Genomic DNA, 23,970 nt, shown 5'->3' on the forward strand with positions numbered 1-23,970 from the left:
CAGAGATATTGGGAAACAAATACATAGTGTTGTTATTAGGTTTTTATGGAGGGGCAGACACTAAAAAATTAAAATTGGCCATCCTTCAAAGAAAGGGGGGCTATCGGCACCCAATTTTAAATTGTAATTTCAGGCTCTTACCTTTCGTCCCTTAATGAATTGATTTTTAATATGCTTCGACTTCATGGCTCAATATTAAGAGAAGTTTGTTGGCCCTTTTTCCGCCGAATGACATTTTGTTTACAGGTCTTTCTGTTAGAAAATGTAAACTGAAGTAGTCTACTTTCAAATACTGTCAATTTTATAAGAATTTATTGAAGTCTGGAGGACAGCATTTTATCTAACCTCAATGGTATAATTCAGGTATACTGTACATATTTTCGGAGACATTATAAATAATACTGGTTTAAGAAGCTTTCAGGATTTGAGAGAATATACATTGTCATCCAGTTCTTTTTCCTCTATATTTACAATTATGCTCTGCTATAAGAGCTGCAGGTATTCATCCAATGATGAATTTAATTAAGAAACTATCAGGATTAACTAAAGGACGCGCTCATTCATTTATAACACTTTGATAGAACATACACAGACTCCATTAGCGATAATAACAATATGGAATAAAGACTGAATCATCTTTAGACTGGGCCAGAGTTTGGATGAATGACTCGTTCTTCACAAAATCCAAATCATAAACTAAAAACCTTATTTGACACCAAAGCAGCGTGATGAATATAACTACTACTCCAAACTGTACTCAAACCAAATGGGGACACTTTTACATATCATGTAGGAGTGTCCATCTGTGACTTCCCCTCTGTGTTCTGGATCCTCTGCTGTGTTTGCTTTCTCTCTTCTTGGCTGCAGACCAGATGGGGAGGCTAATCAGCAGCATGGGACACACCTGGGCCCGGTGTGCTCCCTGCTTAAAAGCCAGAGCATGCAGCAGTCTGTGGCTGACAGACCTCCTTGCACACCATACCTTCGTTACTTGGTTTTTGGTTCTTTGTCTTTGTTTTTACAGCACAACATCCATGCAGCACATTTTCACACATCCACTCCCTACACTACTGACTCTACAGATTCCTCCCATACATTCTTTTGACTTACTTTTTACATACTTTTTGTTTAATAAATCCCTTTATTTGTTCAGTATACCCATGTGTCTCCCGTTTTTGTCACAGTTCTAGAGCCTTTGCTGTGACAAATGGGGGCTCGTCCGGGATAAAAACAAAGAACCAAAAAACAAGTAACAGAGGTATGGTGTGCATGGATGTCTGCCAGACTGCTGCATGCTCTGGCTTTTGAGCAGGGAGCACACTGGGCCCAGGTGTGTCCCATGCTGCTGATTAGCCTCCTCATCAGATCTGCAGCCCTGAGGAGAGAAAGTAAACACAGCAGAGGATCCAAACACAGAGGGGCCATCACACCATCAGTTCAAAGTTTCTGGAAACAAATAACAAAATGTCTGTCTGGAACACTTGGTTTAGAGATCAACTACTCTCCAGAATGTATGCTGTTGAATGATGATTCCTGGCAGAATAATTAATCCTACTCAAAAGACAGCTGTGGCAATCAGCATGCACTGCTGCTAAAACGATGTTGGTTAGGAGGCAACCACTGCACAATCTAACTATTAATCAGTGGATTCACTCGTCAATAGAGATTTTATTTATGGAACTCTGTTGCTAGGATGAGCCAGACAGGCCAGGTTATGCTCGGAGCTTGGAAGGAGGCACTCAACGCAGCTATAACTATTACATTTTGTTTCCTTATTTACTTTGCAGCACGCTGTTGTCAGGATGTGGGGGTGGAAAGTAAGATATGAAACAATAGAAAAGGTTAAAAAGACCTGATAAACATACAAAAGCAATCAACGTAATAGTGTAGTGAGTTACGTCAGACCAGTGACACTTCCCATAATGAGGTAGTAACTTGTGTGGAATAGACTTTATCCCGTACCATGTCAACATAACTGAAGATGGAATTGCTAATCTCATAAAGTATCCTGCTTATATAGTTGAAAAACTGCCCAGTAACTAAAGTATCAGCAGCTACTATGAGGCCTGTACCGTGTTTCACAGAGTAAGACCCACATGTTTTTCACTTGAATTCTTTTTTAACTTCTCAGACAGGTCTTGCCATATTTATGCTGTGAAATGTTTGTCAAAGTTGCAGATTATCTGTTTGACACACGTTTAAAATACTGTTGAGAATATTGTATCATTCATATTGTCATCTGTCTACTCAAATAAAAGTTTGATTGTGAAACAGAAATGTGTTGCTCACAGTCACTTACTACCTGTAGTAAAGGATTCCATTTTCATAGTCTGGATGTTAAATGGACCATTTTACCCTTCTACATGCGTGAAATCAAATTTTTCAAATCACCTGTTAAACAGTGTAATTACGTAAAATCGTTGTGAAAGAACTAGGGTTGTCAAAGTTAACGGCATTATAACGCATTGACGCAAATTTGTTTTAACGCCACTAATTTCTTTAACGCAACTTGCGATTTTTAGGGCTCAGTTTTAATGCTAGAGTGAAGCCACTGGCTTGTCATACTGGATTGTCGGTAAGGAGGCTAAAAAACACTCCAAACTTATGCAAAATTTTGGTGAAGAAAAACTGGCATGGACATTTTCAAAGGGGTCCCTTGACCTCTGACCTCCAGATATGTGAATGAAAATGGGTTCTATGGGTACCCACGAGTCTCCCCACTTTATGATAATCACATGTAGTTTGGGGCAAGTCATAGTCAACTCAGCCCACTGACACACTGACAGCTGTTGTTGCCTGTTGAGCTGCAGTTTGCCATGTTATGATTTGAGCATATTGTTTTATGCTAAATGCAGTACCTGTGAGGGTTTCTGGACAATCTTTGTCATTGTTTTGTGTTGTTAATTGATTTCCAATAATAAATATATACATACATTTGCATAAAGCAGCATATTCGTCCACTACCATGTTGATAAGAGTATTAAATACTTGACAAATCTCCCTTTAAGATACATTTTGAACAGATAGAAAATTTGCAATTAATCGTGATTAACTATTTTAATCGATTGACAGCCCTAGAAAACCTCCTTAAAAATAAAGCACTTTATTCATAGTCAATGACGTGAAAATATAAATTTGGGTATACATGATGCACAAAGTAGTAACTTTAACTTTAATGTCAACTGTCCAGATCATGTCCTCCGTCATTCCCAAAGACTGGGTCACCAAATACATTTGCTGTATTTCTTCCATATAGTCTTTTAACATTTATATCTGCAGGTCGTCTTTGAGCCACGTGAGGGAGAGTCTGAATATTCGTATTGTTCTGATAGTTGTAGCCAACATGACATCTAAAATGAAAGGCTAGTGTACATTCGGTTTGTTTTACTGACGAGAGAAAAAGAAACGAGAGCCTGTTAACTCCAACTAAATGTATATTGTTTAACTGATGAAAGGAAATGAAAAGAATGAGATGGCCTGTTAATTCTGCCTAAATGCATTTATTTGGTCTCAAGTATTTGTCATATGTGTTCAATAACACATGCATAAAACAAAGTTGGGATTTATCAAACGCATATCTCTTTGACATGGCCAGTTTACCTATTCAAGATAATATAGGGTGATCTAGTGGTGAGGTTGCAGATTGCAACCAACTGAATACCCCTCTGCTCACCCTCCCTTACCAAGGGTGTCGGAGAACTACGGTGGCCTTCAGTTTACGTAAAAACGTGAAATGCCTCTCTAGAGTCGGTGTTTGTTTTGTCCATTCTGGGCTACTGTAGAAACATGGCGGACTCCATCAAGAGGACCTGCTCCCTATGTAGATATTAAGGGCTCATTCTAAGCTAATGAAAACACAACTACTCTTAGTTTCAGGTGATTATACACTAATGAAAACACAATTATGAATATTATATTATATTTCTGCTGATAGATCCCCCAAAATCCTACATACTGGACCTCTAATAAGTTATCTTTAACTTGCTCCATCTCCCACAATTTGACCTCTACATACATCATTTTATCATCAATGTAGGAAAATGTGTCCTTGTTCCAAACATGTTCTTTTGGAATCAAACAGACTAACGGCGGGTTCACATAGGCCACGAGAACTAGGGCTGTCCCAAATACCAGTTTTTGGGCTTCGAAGCTTCGGTGAGAAATATTTGAAGCTATTTGAAGCATTGGGACAGCGCCGCTGCCGCACTACTGTACACTCACGCTCCTCTACACATAACAAACAGCGATATCCATCTGAGAATAACTGAGAATAATTAACACTGCATATGAATAATGTTGTGAGCTCTTTTGGAAGTTATACATTATTATTACATACTTGTATATAAAAAATAACAAAGCATTCAAATAATGATTTGGAGATCTATTACCATGGCAACGGTCGAAGCTTCGAAGCATTCGGGTCAGCCCTAGCAAAAATGACGCAATTTTTGGAAAAGCGTTTCCCGCGTCCTATAGGCGCCCATGTAAATCATTTGGGCCGCGGCCGGGTCGCGATCTTCAGCGATAGTTTTGCCATTTGGTCTATTTTCTCTGCGCACACACTGATGTTTTAAATGATATATCATATGTGATATAAATGATGATAAGATGATAAAATATGCATCCCACGAACGCCTTTGACTCACAGACTTTTGATTCCTCCGATTCCCTCCCAGTCCCTCCACCCCCCCAATCACATTTCAAAATCCATCCACTATATTTATTAGACACAGCCTCGTGTCGCTGCTGTTTGTGATCGTGGGTTTTAAATTACTTACTTATTCCACATAGGTGTGCTATGTTTCTGTTTGTAGCTATTGCTCCGTGTATTATCCTCCATTGGAGGTCAGGTCACTTCGACGCTTTCACTCCCACCAAGGACCTTAGATGGCACACTTTCACGCAGAGCTGATGGGCTGCTTTCTTCTCCAAATCCTCAAACTTTCCAAGCTTTGGAGTCACAAACGTTAGCAGCTTATCCTCTTCCTCCTGCCACTCTCCCACAGTAGGACCAACAGTTAGAGAAGGGAAACTGTATTGCCATTCATCATCCCACTGTCCAAAACAATTACGGTTTTCAGGATAGACTCATGGCTCCTGGCAAGGATGCATTGACCTCCTTCACCAGTCTGTCCAGAATCCTGGATGACCTAATGTTCATCTTCTGTGCCAAAGCATCAAGGGATCCCATGGCATTCTGCAACGAATGTCCAACTTTGACACATCCAGTTTTGTGCAGGGCAAGACGCAAACTGACGGATGACAGTTACTGTGATTCTATGAAACTATTGTGCAGCAAAGGTTCCTCCAGAAGCCATATGCCAGGTGACGCACCAGCACCTCTGTTGTATTCCAAACCCTGCCAAGCCTCCAGGACTGAGCTGTAAAAATACGACAGACCGGTGAAATCCATCCCCTCTATTCGGACCAAGAACAGCTGTTTGCTATACCCCAGATGACTCACTCTCCGAAGAAGCTGCTCCGCAGTCTCTTGCTACCTCAAACTACATTGGTAAAGGAGCCTCTGGGCACTTTGCAGTCTGAAGGACATTATTTTTGACTGAATATCCACCAGACCTTGCCCTCCTTCTTCTACTGGAAGATACAGTGCTGCTGCTCGGATCCAATGTGGTCCCATCCAGAAAAAATCCACATGCAGTTTTTGGATATCAACAACCAGGCTCCTTGGTGGGGACAATACTTTAAACTTGTGCCACAGTGTCGAAGCAACCAAGTTGTTCACAACCAAAACTCGTCCCCTGTACGACAGCCGAGGCAGCAGCCATTGCCATTTAGACAACTTTGCACACACCTTCACAACTAAACCCTCCCAGTTCTGTTGTTCAAAAACCTGGTTTTCCAAATAAACCCCTAAAACCTTCATCCCATCATTTTTCCATTGCAAGCCTGATGGAAGTGTGGGCATCCTATTCTTGTTCCCAGTGCCACAGTTGAAAGCCTCACATTTGGCCCAGTTGACCTTAGCAGATTAGGCTCACTGATATAAACCAAAGCAATCTTCTAAGGTGCACACATCAGCTTGATCGGTCACGAAAATATTTACATCGTCTGCATAAGCAGACACTGTTAACGGCATGTTATCGGAACTATTGGGAAGATGAAAACCTTTAAGTTTATTCCTTAGCTCACATAGTAATGGTTCTATGGCCAAACTGTAGAGCTTACCAGAGAGGGGACAACCCTGCCTAATTCCCCTTTGGACTTGTATAGGCCTACTTAGCCCACCCCCCACCTTCACCATACAGTTTGCAACGTTGTACAACACCAAAAGCCCGAAAAACAGAAGACCGATAACTGTGATCAATCCTATCAAAAGCTTTTTCTTGATCTAGTGACAGGATGCCAACATTTAAATTAAACAATTTACAAATGTCAATAACATCTCTCACAAGGAAAAGATTGTCCATAATTATCCGCAGTAGCTCTGATCCATATGTACCAGTAAGCCAATGTATTGTCTTAGTCTATTAGACAGAGCTCTGGACAGTATCTTATAATCTCCTACCAAGACTCAGAGTCCTCAAGCAAGGTTCCAGTACACACATTGTCACACATTTCGGCAGAAAATAAATCCCCATAAAATTGAACAGCCCCCTCCCACATTTTACTCATAACAGAGGTTACCCTCCCAACAGCCAAACGCAAACAATGCATCTGCTTGTCTTCCCCATGTTTCCTCTCTAACCCAAAAAAGAAAGCACTGGGAGCATCCATTTCCCTCAGTATGGAAAACCTTGACCTCACAAGAGCCCCTTTTGCCCGCTCTTGGCGATATGCCCCAAGGTCTCTATGTAGTTCAGATAGATTGTGTTGCATTTCTACTCTGTTGTGACCTACCAGCTCATCCTTAATCCCTCTTATGCTTATTTCTAGCCCTCCCAGCACCCTCTTGACTTTAGCTGTGGAGAAAGCAGAGTATTGCTGGCAAAAATGCCTAATATGGGCCTTACCAGCATCCCACCACAAACATAATGATTCAAATTCTCCTCTCCTACCCCTCCACCTACTCCAAAACTCCTCGAAATTCGAGCAAAAGAAGGCATCTTGAAGAAGCTTGGTATTAAATTCCAGTACAGAGACCTCAGAGGGCGTGGTGCAATGGAGAGGTGAGCCAGTGCCAGATGGTGGTCAGAGAACCCAGACGGTACTTTGCTCCTTTTAACCAGCTTGTTACTGTGATGTTTCCAGATGTAGAGGTGGACTAGCCATGCTGCACTAACCCCATCTGACACAACCTTAATCCAGGTATATTGTTTGGCATCTGGATGATGGAGCCTCCAGGTGTCTACCAAATCTTTGCTTATGACAATGTCTCTAAAAACTCCAGCAGCACCCACATGTGGCTCTTCCCCCCTTCTGTCTAAACGGGTTGATCGTGCAGTTCCAATCCCCCCCCCCCCAATCACTAATACCTTATCCATCTCCACCAAAGCCATTGTTGTCGCAAAGCCCCAAAGAGAGCCCCCCTCTACCTTCCTGTGTTAGGCGCATATATGTTAACAAACACAAAAGATTTGTTCCTTATATTTGCTCTGACAACCAACAACCTCCCTTTGGATACTTCCTTATGAGAGGTGATGTTAACTCCAAGACCGGGTGAGAATAGTACTGCAACACCAGCGATAAGATTGGTGCCATGACTCAAGACCTGTGCTCCTTTCCACCAGACCCGCCAGTCCACCTCATTTTCCACATCACTGTGCGTTTCCTGTAGGAACAATACATTCACATGTTTTTGTTTAACAAATTCAGCCAACACAACCCTTTTCCCCTGGCCTCTGGCGTCATTGATATTAAGAGTGCCTATCCGTAAGACTTCCATAAGAAGAGGAAAGGAAAGGATCAAATATGTGAACAAGAAGAAAAGCCCCACCGGCAGATGTGTACCATGCAACTTATCCATTCTAAACTGTGTTCGACGTCATACCTTTCCTCACAGAAGTGGCCCATTTGCTAAGCCTATACTTCTTCTTAGGAGTCAGGGTCTACAGCCTTAGTAGCATGGCTCACAGATTTAAGAAACTTCTTTGGATCTGGGAAAAAACGAGCAAGAGGCACATTTTTCTTATTCTTTGTTTCATTAAAGAAGTGGTTTAGCTCCGTCACTGAGTACAATTCTTCCTCTTCCTGTTAGGGCTGTTGTTTAGGACCCAGAAGCAGACACAGACACAGCTGGGTGTTGGTTGAAAGTCAGGTGGATTTATTGTAATAAAAGGTGATGAGGGGTGCTGGAGAAGGCAAGGGACAGGCAGGCTGCTGAGCAGGGTGGAATGGCTGGAGGAATGAGCTGAGGCGGCGTGTGAAGATGGCTCGATGACCGGCAGGCACTGGAATCCTGGAGCACGGGAGAAAACAATGTTAACACACGGAGCACGAGGAAAAAGCACAAGAATCACTCTAGTAACTAATGGTACAGAGCGGCCGAGAGTATACCACATTGAGGGCAGAACAATCTGGCAACGACTTGCAGGAAAACTGTTTTTTCTTGAACTGTGGGTTGATTAGGTTGATTGTAGACAGGTGCAGAGTGCAGAGTGAAGAGTGAGACCAGGTGCCTGATGAGGATGCCACGTGCCACTCCCGCACACACAGACAGACAGGGGAGGGGGAGACACTGGGGAAAACAGAACACAGGAAAACACAGGGAAACCAGTGGAGTCACGGCCAGAGCCATGACACCTCCTGCACCATCATCCCACTCACCTCCCCCTCCACTATACCCCCAGTCAGGCCGTGACTCCACCCCAGAGGGGCCTCCCTCCTCAATCACCATCGTTTTCCTCTTCACAAATATCACCACACTCAAAACACCACAGACTATTTGTGCTCGCATACACTACATACGAGCTCTCCGCGTTCCTCAAATACATAAACGCTTGCCTGCGGAGCGATAAAACGTGCTTCAGCCCTCGGTCCTTACACCCAAGAGCAATCGGTTTAAATCCACTTGCAAACTTCCCAAAGCGGGAGAATTCACACGGCAAAGCATCGCTTTTAATAAATGGGAGAACATTGGACACGGAAACTCTGGTAGCAGGAGCTGAAAGCGGTGACACGGGTACCAACACTCCCTTTACCCAAACACCGCTAGCTATCACCTTACTAACCAAACTTCCTTTCTTAAGAAATACCACCACGGCCTTATTCATCCGCGAAGCATAGCCAAGATTTTCGCATCTTACCTGTTCGCTGACCGCTTTCAGGACATCCTACATTACAGATTACAGACTGTTACAGAAAATTGCAGATGGACATTTAATATCCAGCAGTGCTCATAATAGACACTAGCATGGACTGTAACAATCTGGCCACAATATAGCACACTGACCATGTGGTCCAGTCATGTACTAGTTTTTGACCTGTTGTTGTTGTTGTTGTTGTTGTTGTTGTTGTTGTTGGGATAAAGGGAGCAAGAAGGCCCATTAAACTTCGTTCAGTACCCTCCTGCTCTGTGTGACCAATTATACTGTGTTTTAATGCAGCCAAATTCAGGATGTAGTTGTTTTCATTTATATATTTCTGTAAATATTCAGTTCAGGGTTCTAATTGAAGGACCTCCTGCGGTCCCGGGGACGGAAAAACAAGATCAGGGACAAAGGATAAAAAATACATTTTGGGATGGTAACAAGACAAAAAAATATAATACAACTGCGATTAAACCATAACATGAATCTCTTATGAAGTTGTCAATGTAAAATTGCGTGAAAGTACACAATTCAAGACTGATATGAACCGTGACAGTGACCTCTGAAAGCAGTGTACCAGTGTTTGGGACCTGGTGGGGAAAGTTAAGTTAGAGCCCTGGCAGCTCAAAAATACTACGCTGACCAGCAGTTATTACCAAGCTGCTGAGTTGCAGATATAATCATTATGTTTTGGTCATGACATCATCAGAAGACAAAATCAACAAAAAAATGAAGAGAGAAGAAAGACAAAGTTAGAAGCAACAAAAGTTTGTCATATTCAAGTACAGCTAAAGCATCCATTAGCACATTTAGATGAGCTGCAGACGTGTATTTATGCTCGTTAAACCCGTAATATGTTAGCAAAACAACTCTAAACCATATTATAAATGCGGCTGCCGAAGCACAAGCCCTCCTCTAAGGGTTTTACAATCCGTGTGCAAGGTTTTATCAATCAGTTTGTTCCTTCAGTTTGTTAATCTGTCCACACGTTTCCACATCCATTTTTTTTCTACCACTTGAGCTCTGAGGGGAGGAATTAGATGAATTTATTGTGTCATTTCTTAAAATATGTGTTTAATATTTGCATGATTGGTAAAACAGACTCATTGATTGGCAGGTCCAGAAGGTGCCAACTTGTTCATTTACCACCTGCCCCAGGAATTTGGAGACCAGGACCTGCTCCAGATGTTTATGCCCTTCGGAAATGTCATCTCTGCCAAAGTCTTCATTGACAAACAGACAAACCTCAGCAAGTGTTTTGGTGAGTTCATGCAAACTACTGTATAGGCTATAAGCCCTCTGATGATCAATAAAAAAATTTGAATCAGTCCCCCCCCGCCCCATAATCTTGCAGGGCTGTGTTGAAATGATTGTAATAGACTCTGCTGCAGCTTCAAACATTTTAAGTTCCTATTTTCGTGGCAGTGCGACAAGCTACAAGCGCTCTGATCGGTCATTTTCCTGACCTTGAAATAGTCTTTGGCTGTCTGTGTGGTATTTTGGTGCCAAGTGCATCACGAATGGTGCACAGGTAGAGCGATGCAAACAGGTGGGAGGTTCGTTTAGATGGGGCTGCGCAAAGCGAGTTGTTGGCATTTTGTTAGGAACTGGGTCTTAAACGTCGTGTTGAAAATTGACGTCCCAGAACCACAGCTATTTTTGGCGTCAACCTGCTGCCATTTAGGTGATTTTATTAACGAGAGCAAACTAAACACTTGCAGTCAACGCACATTAATAATGGAATAATGCTTAAAATAAAAGTAAAGTATTTTTATTAAACACTCCATTAGATGTGCTTAAAGGGACTGTTTGTAACTTCTTACACTTACACTCTTATAAATCATTGCAAGTCGGCGTCCAATGCGCGCTCGCGTGTTGCTACGCTGTTCCAACACAAACTACAGGAAGCACCAAAACCGCAAAGTTCTATCTAGTGAAGCCTGTCGTGCAAAAACAGTGTCAGCAGTGTTCACTGCTCCAGCCCCCCCGACCACGGCCAGAAGACACAGGGGAGACCGTAGCTTTGGTCTCCAGGGCCGGAGTCTCTGCTGTACTCTGCTCCTCTGCCTGCTTCCCTTCACTCAAACACCGCACTCGTTCTCACTCGCTAGCTCGCTCCACCTCTCTGCATGCGCGCACACTCCACACTGCAGAAGAGTTAGTTTAGCTCTGAGAATATCTAGTGAATGTACAGTGGACGTTTGTGCAGAAATAACTGCTGGAGCTCCTCCAGACCAACAGAGGTTTCCCGTGTCTTGTGAAGTGACGGGGCTCCGCAGAGAGCCAACACTAGGATCAGCACTGATTCATAGAGAGACCTTCGTCTGGTCAGCTAACATTACTGCCAAGCAGCTGAAATATAGAGTGATATTGTGGTTTTAGCTGACGTGTGTCACCTCACTGTTTTGAGCGATGCTCGTTCATGTCTATGTAGAGCGAGCACAAGCGTGAGCAACAGGACGCTGACTTTCGTTGCCTTAACGGCCACAGGTGTTGCTGTAAACAAGACATTTCTGCTTCTTACATAGAGTCCCTTTAATGCAGGCGTGAGTGGTGATGGGTTACTTTAAGCATTCTTGCAATTTGACCACTTTCTTGACTATTGTCGGGAGGACTGGAGAGAATTTCAAGCTCTTGCGGATAATGTGGGGGATTGGTTTCATTTCCAATAATTCTCATTGTTACCAGATTGCAAATTCCTCGAGGGAGTATTTTTTTTAAGCTGTCCTCTGTTGCTGTTCTAAGTGTTTGTATTTCTCCTTCAGGCTTTGTGAGCTATGACAACCCCGTGTCATCGCAGGCAGCCATCCAGTCAATGAACGGCTTCCAGATCGGCATGAAGAGGCTGAAGGTGCAGCTGAAGCGCTCGAAGAACGACAGCAAGCCTTACTGAAGGTGCTGAGGCACCGCAGACTTTAGTTAGGCAGGGTGGTGTTATGGTAAGTGGAGTATGAATAACCCCGAGACTGGTCCACTCAGAAACTTGACTATATGCATTACAGGGTTGATGTCTGCTGCCTCTGCCTGGTCATTATAACATGTTCCAGGCAATGAGTCACACATGAAGCTACATGCAAGAGTTTTTTCTGGCCAGACTGGATTCTTCCTGTGTTACAGTATGTTGTGGTTTATGCACTTTGTTTTTTCCTTTCATTTTAAGTTGAAACGTTATCAGTTTGCTGTGGTACATAAAACACATATGAGTTGATTGTTAGGATGTGTTGCACATTGACAGTCAGGTCAGATAGGTGCCAAATCCATCTGTTTTTTTTCGCTTCTTGTTCACCTTCCTCTCCACCACCCAGACTCTAGCGTAATAAAGCTCCTGAAGTCAGGCAGCAGCTGGAACAGACTTTCGATTAGGAAACAGAAATCATTACTAGGTTTCCTTTTGCATTTTTACAAAAACAAAGTGGGTGTTTTTTGGCTATCTGTATTATCTCTTGAAACAGAGGCAATGTGTGTGATATACAGCTAAATTAGTTGTGTTGGTTCAAGGTAAGGTAAGGTAAGGTACAGAAGCTTACATCGGTCATACGGAGGAGCTCCACTTAAACATGCACATGGCATTTAGACATGTTTGTCCTCATTCTGCGTTTGTGAAGTGTGTGTGTGTGTGTGTGTGTGTGTGTTGTTGTTGCGTAGGCGGGCGGGCGGTCTAGATCAGTGACTGTTGTGACATTCAAGCAGCCTGTTGATGCTGTGGAGATCTTGTTCGTGTTGTCTGGTGTTTCCACTGAAGTCAGGTTGAACCTCCAAACCAGAAGCTTCCCATTGACAGAGGGAGAGAGGAGATGGTCGGCTCTGTGGTCTGACAGGACTGCCACCTGTTTCTGAGTTACATCTCTGAAGATGACACCTTAATGCGTGTTTCTATCTGACCTGTCTGGGTGTTGCAGCCGTTGCGTGGCTTAAACCTGTCAGGTGGCCTCAGGTGGATGGCTACACACCGACGTACGGGTTGTATCGTACACAAACATCAGCTGGAATTGATTTCTGTGTGACGTGGATATAATAACTCTGTCAAGCAGCGTGCTCACGGCATTTATCGTATTTTTCTTTATCTGGAGATTAGTAAGACTCGTGTCTAACGTAGTTGAAATTGCATGTAAGCATAGCCTTTTGTAGAGGACTAAACACAGCGTGGTTCAGTGGCGCTCCTCCCGTGCTGATGAGTGACAGGTCAGAGGTCGAGCTGATGTGGCTGCGAAGCCCCTCAACTGTCAGCTGTATCTAATAATACTGTGAAGTTTGGCGATAAAAACCCAAACGTGATGGGCTTCTTCCACTCACTTTAATATCTACCAGTCTGTCTGATGCAGATATAATGCTTTGTATGAATACATTTTATGGTTTTTAGCTAGTTTGTACCTTGAATTCAGGTGTGTTGTAAAAAAAAAAAAAATGCATCAACATCCCTCAGCTACTGTCTTGCTAGCTAGCGGCTAGCTAATCTATAAGAGGGCTATACCATTGTCTCTCACTGAATCTCTTCTGTGATTGGAGAATTCATATACGTGTCAAATTGCTCAAGGCAAACCTGTTAGTTGCTTAGCAAGAAATCATGTTTTTTATTTTTTTTTATAGAACTAGGAAGCGAGACAATTGTTGAGATGTATATTTAAAACTATTATGCCTTTTTCTATTTTTATATAGGTTTTATACTTCCCCTGTGTGTCGGGGAACTATTTATTGCCTAAATTATTTATCTGAATTGAACTTATTTTGAAAGACAAATGTAAAGTCAAACAGCTCCATTTGATCTGCTGGTGTGTGTGTGTGTGTGTGTGTGTCCTCTCCTCGCCTGTTTTGTGTTGTTTTTCCTTGTTTGGTGATGTGTCCGTGTGGCATGGACTGTGTGTGCAGGATCCATCAGTGCTGCTACAGACTTCATAGAACCCGCTCTCTGTCACACATGTCTTCATCTGAATAAATCACTCATTTTACAAAAAAAACACAGGGAACATAGTTTGTTCTAAAAAGTCCATTTCAACATGTGTCTGTTGGTCCCGTCTTTCTGTGTGAATAAAAAGTGATCTTGTGTGTCGTCGACAACTTTACACCATGCAGGTCAAGTCCTGGACCTGTTCTAAGTACTAGGACTAGTTTTAAAACTGATTCCAAGTCCAAGTCCAAAGATTGAGTCAGAGTAAAATAGTCTAGACCAGGGGTCTGCAACCTGCGGCTCCGGAGCCACATGAGGCTCTTTAACTCCTCCCTCCCTGTGGATTTTTAAAAATGGAAATGAATAACTGTTTTCTGTTTACATTTTCATTTTTATGTATCATTGTTGTAGGTCTATGGTACGATGGAGTATTAGGGCCACATTGAGGAAAAAAAAAATCTGAGATTTAGAGAATAAAGTCAGAAGTTTATGAGAAAAGAAAGTCGGAATATTATGAGAATAAAGTCATAATATTATAAAGTATTAATTTTACGTGCTATTTTCTTTTTTTCTCGTAAAGTTATGACTTTATTCTCGTAATATTACGACTTTTTCTCGTAATGTTATATAACTTTATTCTGGAAAGCTCAGATTTCTTTCCCCTCAATGTGACCCTAATACTCCGTTACTTTTTTGTTTTTGCCTCAAATGGCTCTTTTGATAGTAAAGGTTGCTGACCCCTGGTCTAGACAGTCTGAGTAAAGCTGTGGTACGTGGATGTGGATGTGAGATGACCGTGAGCAGAGAATCACTCACTGCTACGGGGGCGTTCACGTCAAAGCAGTTGAAAGTCACCATGTTTTGTGTAATGTTGCCCCATTCACTCACTGTCATGTGAGCGTCTTGGTATATTGTATACCAACACATTCTTGCTATTGCACAAAAATCACGATTATGTATCAGGGACTTTGTAGTCGTAGCTGTGGCACACTGGCTGCATGTCTTAAATGACCTATTTTAAAAGCCCAAGTAAAAAGAAAACAATGAAAAGACCAAATCCAACAACGTGTTAGTCCGTTTCTCAATACTTTCTGACTGACCTACTCTGTCTGAGGTACTCAGCTCCAAGCCCACTGGATACTACTGAAGATATCAATCTGTAAAAACATCAAATATATAAAAATATATTTCCATATATAATTTCCACCCCAGTTTTTATCAAATGTTACTCAAACAGGAGGAACAGGAGGGCATTTGTTGGGGGCTATTTTCAGCGGCGGATTAATCCCCATTTGGTGCTCTATAGTGAGTATTAGTGGCAGCAGGACAGTGTGTGTGTGGGATTGAGTCAGAATAAACTACAGTGTATGTGTGTGTTCATGGTGATGAAGGAACATGACACCGTGTGTAACTGCGAGGCTCATTGATGAGTTGTTGGACAACAATGAGGAAGAACACACCACGCACACAATACTTGTTAGTAGATACATTCATTGCTGGTTTGGCTCTGAACATGGGATTTGTTGACTATACCATAGAGACAATGTCACCAGAGTCCTCCATACTGTGTGAATTGTCTGGCAGAATATGATAAGAACATCCGTGTGTAAATGGAAAGACAAAAGTAACATCTCTTAAAGCTGAAGTAGGCTAGATGGAGCAAATATGATAAATAAAAGTTATTTTTATAAAACGGTCGCTATATATCGTGACAGTAGTACATGAAACAGGTAACCTGAAAAAAATCATGTTCCTCTGTGTCCTCTGTGTCCTCCGGTGCTCCTATCGGCATCTGCAAGTTTTCACAGACCGGAGGAAAACAAGCAGTAAGAGCTGATCTGAGGTCTGCTGTCCATCTGCTGTCTATGAGAGCCGGCTGTCAATCACTCGCGAACTCCGACCAAACGGTCAAACTAGGCAGCACTGATCAAATATGAATCAATATTCTGTTACATTAATGCCTATTTCTCTCCTCAGATGTTTTCAGAATCATCTTGTAGTGCACGGTTTAGCTATAAAATGAGAAAGTTTGTGACGCAGCCGCCATTGTTAAAATCTGTTGAAGGAACGCCAAGTTCTGGTCACATGACCGGAGCACAGCCAATAGGAACGTTCTCTCTGAAATGACCTGTGATTGGTCAAAGTCTCCCGTCACGGGCTAGATTTTCTAAAGCCTGAAAACAGAGCCATGAGGAGGAGCAGAAGTCTAGTTTTCTCTCAGAACACTTGAATTACAATATGCTGAAAGGTTATTATGGAATTTTTGCCCAATGATGCCAAACATATACTGACTACTGCTGCTTTAAAGCAGCGTGTAGTATGTAACATTTTACTTTTTATACTTTTTACAGAGCAGATGTCCAACCTCCGTGTGATTAGCTGTGTTTAGATAGCATGCTAGCTGCTATTCCAGGCCTCTGGAGGCCTGCTCTGACCTGCATGTTGTCACTGATTCTGTGCTAGCTATTTGATTTAGGCTGTCATATGTGTGTGTGTGTGTTGCTGTTGTCATCCACTCCTGGCTCCTGGTAGCATGTGGCTCGTCCTCACTCTGTCTCTGACTGTTGAGTGTTTAGACTGTAATCGATACCACACAGATGATCATTCTTGGTTTCTTTTTCTCTCTCCTGTCTGTGTTCCATTGCGGTATAACCTAGGTTTGTCTCCCTGTTGTGTTTTTCTTTTTGTTTTTTTTCTAGATCACTTCCTGTTTGCCCCTAGCATGTTGATGTGGCGTCACAGTTCATCGTCCAGTCCTTGTCTTCTGCGCTTCTCTGGTGCTTCCAATTTCACCATTGACCTTGTTGTGTTTGGCATTTGATTACCAGGAGGTTTAGTTTAGTGTGTTTCCCATAATGTCCTCTGTGTGCTGCCAACGGGGGGGCACTAGAAAGACTGCCCCTGGACATGTTTGAAAGTTATATTCAAGTTATTACAAGCAAAAAAATATAATCTATTTTTCTAGAACTGACTCACTAGATTTTTTGCAGTTTGTTTGACACAAGTGTGACCTTTAACTTTGTTTTCATCTCCTGTGTTGTTGTGGAGCAGTCCTCCCAGTGCCCCCCCCATCCTCTGGTTCTGTTGTGGGTTTGTGTGTGTGAAAGCAGCTCATCTGTCTCTAGGTGGTGGTGGTGTGTGTGTGCGTGTGCGTGTGCGTGTGCGTGTGTGTGTGTGTGAGCGCTGGTGTGTGTCTCTTAAATTAGAAACACTTTTCAAGCAAGTTAGTGATCATGTGTTGTTAGATATATTAATTTAATGATAGGCTAGCTAAGGGTTCATCCTCGGGAGCTCCCGTTTGAGTGATGTTATGACATTAATTGTCAGTGTAAAAATCATTTTTTTTAATTTAAGCCTCTATCGACTGACCACCGCAAGCACATGATGCTGTTCTGCTCTTTTTTGTGTGAGGAGAATCAGACAACAGTCCACAGAGGAGAGACTTTTGTCACAGTGTCATTAGTATGCATGTTTTTTTTGTTTTTTTTAATATATCTGCACTGAAATTCTTGGCAAAATGTGATCTAGTTTGTGTTAAGTTAAATGATGAATAAACTGGTGCCAAATGTTTTGCACAATCAGTATTTTCCCCCTTTTTATTGGATTTGCTTTACCGGTCAGGCTTAGTTGTAGAAGCACAGGTTGATGACTGGTGAGGCAGTTGGCATCACGTGCAGGAGGTTTTACTGAAGAGCTGACTCATATCATATACACTTATATATCAGGCTTCATGTTAGTTGACTGGTTGCAACTAGGGATGCACCGATACCGACACCGGTATCGGGTATCGGGTCCGATACTGTTCTCATGTACTCGTACTCGCAAAACGGCTACGATACGACAGCACCGATACCACTTTACAGCAGCGTGACGTTAACCTCTCGTCACCATCTTTCGGGTCCTCCTGCTCCACACCCTCGATGGTGCGGGCGAGACGGGCCAGTGGTGCGCCCGACCCCGCGGGGCTGGGATCCCACCTCAGTCGGCGCACGCCTGCCCTTGCTTTCATTGCGCCATAGGGTTTTGCTTGCGCCCTCTGACTCGCGCGTGCGTTAGACTCCTTGGTCCATGTTTCAAGACGGGTCGGGTGGGTTGCCGACATCCCCGCAGACCCCTGGCTCCTTTTCGTGAGCCGCGGCACGACGCTGTTGGGGCGCACTGAGGACAGTCCGCCCCGGTCGACAGTCGCACCGGGAGCAGGGGGCCCCGTCCCTCCCCCGATGGGGAGAGAGGGTGCAGCGAGCCTTTTGTCCACGGTGCGGCGAGGTCCGGGCAGGGAGCGTTGTAAAGCTGCGGCCGCGAGCCACTTTCGCCCCGAGCCTTTCCGAGCCGACCTAGAGCCGGTCGCGGCGCACCGCCTCGTATGCGGGACTCCCCAGCCTGCCTTGTGTCGCTCACACCCTCCAGCTGGCTGTTAACAAGGGTCTTTTGGCACAGAGAAGTACTCGTATCGGTACTCGGTATCGGTACTCGGTATTTGTGTGGCACTACAGTATACGCCCCTAGAGGACTCACAGACCAAGTGGCCTACTCATACACAGTGGTGTGTATACTGTGTGTGTGTTTGTGTGTATTTATTGAATATAATCCAGAGACCCTACACATCCACATTTATAGTCTGCAGTCTGTTTTATTCCCTGACCAGTGGACCAACGTTGTGACTTGTACTGAGAGTAATCAACAATTCAGCCATGATCTCATCCTGCTGGAATATTCAGTCCTACTTTATTTTACAAGTCCCAAAGTTTCCTAGACTGAAATGTAACTGCTTTAGGAGGGTTCTTTGAAAGAATTATGTATCTTGTTACCAGTTAAAGCTGAAGTAGGCCAGATTGGAGCAAATATGATTTAAAAAAAGTTATTTTTATAAAACGGTCGCTACATCGTGACAGTAGTACATGAAACAGGTACCCTGGAAAAAATCATGTTCCTCTCTGTCCTCCGGTGCTCCCAACGGCATCTGCAAGATTTCACAAACCAGAGGAAAACAAGCAGTAAGAGCTGATCTGAGGTTTGCTGTCCAGCTCCTGTCTATGAGAGCCGGCTGTCAATCACTCTGAACTCCGACCAAATGGTCAAACTAGGCAGCGCTGATCAAATATGAATCAATATTCTGTTACGTTAATGCCTATTTCTCTCCTCAGATGTTTTCAGAATCATCTTGTAGTGCACGGTTTAGCTGTTAAATGACAAAGTTTGTGACCCAGCAGCCATGTTGGAAATCTCTTGAAGGAACTGCCAAGTACCGGTCACATGACCGGAGCACAGCCAACAGGAACGCTCTCTCAATGAAATGACCTGTGATTGGTCTGCCGTCACGGGCTAGATGTTCTAAAGCCTGAAAACAGAGCCATGAGGAGGAGCAGAAGTCTAATTTTCTCTCAGAACACTTGAATTACAATATGCTGAAAGGTTATTATGGAATTTTTGCCCAACGATGCCAAAAATATACTGCCTACTGCAGCTTTAAGACTTTGATTTTGTATACTAAAACTTGGCACAAGTGCATTTAGGGCGTGTCCAACTCCTCTTTTGCTAGTTAAGTGGCCCATAATCTGGGTGCAAAGTAAACTCACAGGACAAAGAGGTTGTATTCGGTCTCTTAATTCATCATCGTTGTGTTTTGGGCGTAACAGATGTGTGTGGTGCTCGGCCGGTGGACCCTCTGCCTCCACCGTCTCCCAATCCTCTGTCCCATCAGCAACTCCATCTGAATGAGCAAATGCACCAATAACTATGGCGTCAAAACAGTCTCATAAATATTCACAAACAAATGTCACATTATGTAACTTGTAAAACACGATACACCAATAAATGCAGAGTGATTTATATCTGTAAACCTATGTTGTAAGCCTGTATCTGTGCCTCTAATTTACAACTCATGTCATCATTTGTTCATCAACTCAGCATTTTTCAAAGAAAAAATATATTTGTGAATCTCCACCTACTTGTGTGGATTCTTTTGAGACTCTTACCGTGCTGTTACACACAAAATCCACAAATACAGGCAGTACGTGACTCGTAAAATGTCATGTGACTTGTGTCTCGTAAAACGCGATGCACAAAGATGTGTAGAGTGATTTGTACCATAAATCTCTTTCTGTGTCTGTGCCTCTGATTTACAACTCGTATATCATCATTTATAAATAAACACAAACCGTTAATAACATTCACAAATTTTATGTTAATTTGTGAATCACCAACAACGCTAATGCAACATTTATAGATGGAAGGACATTTCAATACAATTAAAAACAGGCATTAAATATCCAAGACAATAGACAATTAAAACACGCTAAAATACAATAAGACAGCTATAAAATATAATAAATTAATAAAAATCCATCTAAATATGACACATTACATTGGTCTCTATGTGCAGCCGGCTGTGAGACGAGTGGTCAGGGACCGTCTACAAAGTGCAAAAGAGAAAAAGATTCAATAACTTCAGTATTATGCAGTGTAGTACCACCAAAATCACTTCACACATCAAAATTCCTGATTATACTTATACTAATTAAGATATTTTGATACACTACATTATAAAAGTGAAGTTATTGAATATTCTTGCCATTAAAAATTCACCAAAATTATGCAAAAGTATATTTGTCCAAACTAAGTGTTGTAGTACAACTATGAGGAGACCATAGATGTGTGAAGTGATTTTGGTGGTACTACACTGTATAATACTGAAGTTATTGAATATTTTTCTCTTTTCGGCGTTGCACTTTGTAGACGGCCCCTGACCACTCGTCTCACAGCCGGCCGCACATAGAGACCAATGTAATGTGTCCAGCTCAGAGGACTAAAGGCTGGTTGTGATTAAAATGAGCTTGTAGCTCATTGTCTACCTTACTACGGTTAGAAAGAGCCCTCGTTGGTGTTTTAACAACGTTTCAGTTATAAGTTAGTGATCCAGGAAGTTTGAATATGTCAATATCTTTCCAACTTTACCAAAGAACATCATCTAGGGGGGCTCTGTTCAACAGCAATGTGTGGACTGTCAGGAATGATTGGAAGAAATGCTCTATGAAGTAACTCGAGGGAACGAGTTACTAACTTGAGGGCAAGAGAAAGTTTTTTCTTTATTTTTCTTTATAAATACTGTTAAACTATCAAAACACTCATTATACACAGAAATACACACAGCCCATATTCAGAAATTGGGTATTTGAAACAAGCCGTTAGGATTTCTGTCCATTTGTGATGTCACAAATATACAGTATTTAGACTTTTACACTGTTTTAAACGTAAACATTCTAAATATGTCCCAGTTTATTTCCTGTTACAGTGTATGTAAATAACATCAGCTGACAGGAAGTAAACATGGGCTCAAACTGTTGCCTAGCAGAGGGTAAATACAGGTATATTCGGGCAGACAGTATGAGGAAAATACAGGGTTTTTTTAACATTACAGCATGTAAACATGTTCTAGTAGAAACACAAAATACAAGTATGAACCTGAAAATGAGCATGATATGGGACATTTAAGGAGCGTGCTGCACTAATATTAAGAGCTGAGATGCGTAGCTTGTATCAATGGAGACGTCAATGTCCCTCCAGCTGACCATTGAGAAATGACGCGACCTCCAGAGGGTCGGACTCATTCTTCTGTTTGTACTGCGCTTCATGCATTTTAAAACCCTTCTTAACTATAACTATAATGATAACTATAAATATAACGATGTGAGCATCCACACTGATTAACTATAACGTTCTGTAAACAAAAGGGATATTGATGACATGTTACTGCTTTGTGTTGCGCAGAGAAAGACATTAATATAAGGATATAAATAATAATAATAAGAAAACAGTTGAAAAGTAATGGAACAAATTCACCTTCATATTTAGATGGGTTTTGATTTATTTATTATATTTTATACCTGTCTTGTTTTATTTGAGCTTGAGCACTGCATAATACTGAAGTTATTGAATCTTTTTCTCTTTTGCACTTTGTAGACGGTCCCTGACCACTCGTCTCACAGCCGGCTGCACATAGAGACCAATGTAATGTGTCATATTTAGATGGATTTTTATTAATTTATTATATTTTATAGCTGTCTTATTGTATTTTAGCGTGTTTTAATTGTCTATTGTCTTGGATATTTAATGCCTGTTTTTAATTGTATTTAAATGCCCTTCCATCGATAAATGTTGCATTAGCGCCCCCTATTGGAGAGCGCTGGCTCTTCCCTACACTTGTGATGTTTTTCTGAAACACCTGTTGCGCAGTAAAACAGTCAAAAGGATCCACAGGAATCCGTTGAGATTCACACATACTTTACCATTTTAAAATGCTAAATTGGCGATTCACAAATGAACATAAGATTTGTGAATGTTATTAACTGTTTGTGTTTATTTATAAATGATGATATACGAGTTGTAAATCAGAAGCCCCCACACAGATAGAGATTTATGGTACAAATCACTCGACGTGTTGATATGTCATCATGGCATATTGGAATCGGTCTGTAAATGATAAATAGATTATTGGAAGAAGGTCTGGGTGCTTCCTCATAAATACCTAATAGTGAATAAGGAGCTGTCCTTCAAAATTATTCCTAAATATTACCCTGTCAATCACTACATGCAGAAATAAAAAAAAGACCTTTGCAGATTTGTCATTGATCATATCTTTAAAGACATTATTATGGGAAAATGTGGTGTTTGCTTTTTTAAAAAAAACAAAAAAAAACAATATTTTCTTATAATAAATTTCATATGTTTTCTTTTAATCTTTTATTCATAAATATAAATTTAACAATAAATACCATATTTTGTTGTTTTCTTGAGGGATGTTGAGCAATATTTGAAACCACTTTCTCAGAAAAAAGGCTCTTAAGACACTCAAAATATGTATGGTTTCATATTTTTGTTTAGTGTGATATACCTCTGGCTCTTTTGTTATTGTTATACTGAATCTGAATTATGTTCTTTTGTTTAATAAACAAAGAAAGTAGAAACAAGTAGCCAACTAGTGTAAAACAACATGACACCGTGGGTTGGTTTTCCTCCTGTCCTCTCCAATATTTTGAGTCACCAGCGCCACTGCTGTGGGAAGTGAGTGATGAAGCGAGAGAGAGAGAGAGAGCGGCGGCAGCGATGGGAGTGAGTTATGTTATAAAAAAAAGTTAACAGTGTTCGGTTGGTCCGTTCTTGACTACTGTTGAAACATGGCGGTGCAAACATGGCGGACTCAGTGGAGAGGGGTCATGTCTAGAAGGTAACCCACAAATTGCGAAAGTCTCACACATGCGCACTTGATTCAGTACAATGACTGCAGCAATGGCAGACTTACCGGGAGCTGTTTCAAATTTTTCTTGTCTCGCCGACTTTGAATCGAATCTGCAGTCGTACCAAGAAAATACCAATATTACCTTTGTTGTTCTAAAAAGTGACACAAATTTTTGAATAACTGGTCAGCTTAAGGTTGGATAACGAACGTTAGCTAGTTAGTTGGTAATGTTACTTGCTACCAATGTCAGTCTGATCAGTGTTCCACCTCACATAGACTTTACTTGAGCGGGCTGCCCAGGTATATTAATATCCGCGAAAGTATATTAGGCAACCCCTTATTATTTTTTTCCCCTTTCGACAGAACAACGTCATCCGTGATCCATAAACTAGTGAGGGAGCAGATGGACTGGACGGACTGCTGCCATCCGCTCCCCCCTCATTAGACTGACAGGCTTCTAGCGACATTATAAACACACACACACACACACACACACACAAGGATCACTCCAGAGCCTGCAGTGATTGTTTTTAAGGAATCTTGTAAGCCATTGTTTTACTGCTTTTCCTCAATAGTGTATTATTTCTCTTCTATACACAGCCTAAAGACAAACACAAGCGCTAGTATAAACAGCAGAAACCCAC

General features: G+C 41.9%; 1 protein-coding gene across 14 annotated transcripts in view; it reads left to right on the plus strand.

Moving 5' to 3' along the window:
• celf1 (cugbp, Elav-like family member 1) overlaps window positions 1–23,797 on the plus strand; it is a 62,691-nt gene extending 38,894 nt beyond the window's left edge. For 13 of the 14 annotated variants that reach the window (XM_037746259.1, XM_037746345.1, XM_037746281.1 and 10 more), the window contains 3 exons: window positions 10,324–10,467; window positions 11,972–12,145; window positions 16,791–17,675. In XM_037746259.1, the coding sequence (XP_037602187.1) occupies window positions 10,324–10,467; window positions 11,972–12,099 (272 nt within the window). In that variant the 3' untranslated portion in view covers window positions 12,100–12,145; window positions 16,791–17,675. Of the gene's footprint in view, window positions 1–10,323; window positions 10,468–11,971; window positions 12,146–16,790; window positions 17,676–23,689 lie in introns of those variants that run through there. The other variant, XM_037746265.1, reaches the window with a different exon arrangement.
• The last annotated feature ends 173 nt before the right edge of the window (window positions 23,798–23,970 follow it).

This window comes from Sebastes umbrosus, chromosome 2, assembly GCF_015220745.1.
Source record: "Sebastes umbrosus isolate fSebUmb1 chromosome 2, fSebUmb1.pri, whole genome shotgun sequence".
Classification (NCBI taxonomy): domain Eukaryota; kingdom Metazoa; phylum Chordata; class Actinopteri; order Perciformes; family Sebastidae; genus Sebastes; species Sebastes umbrosus.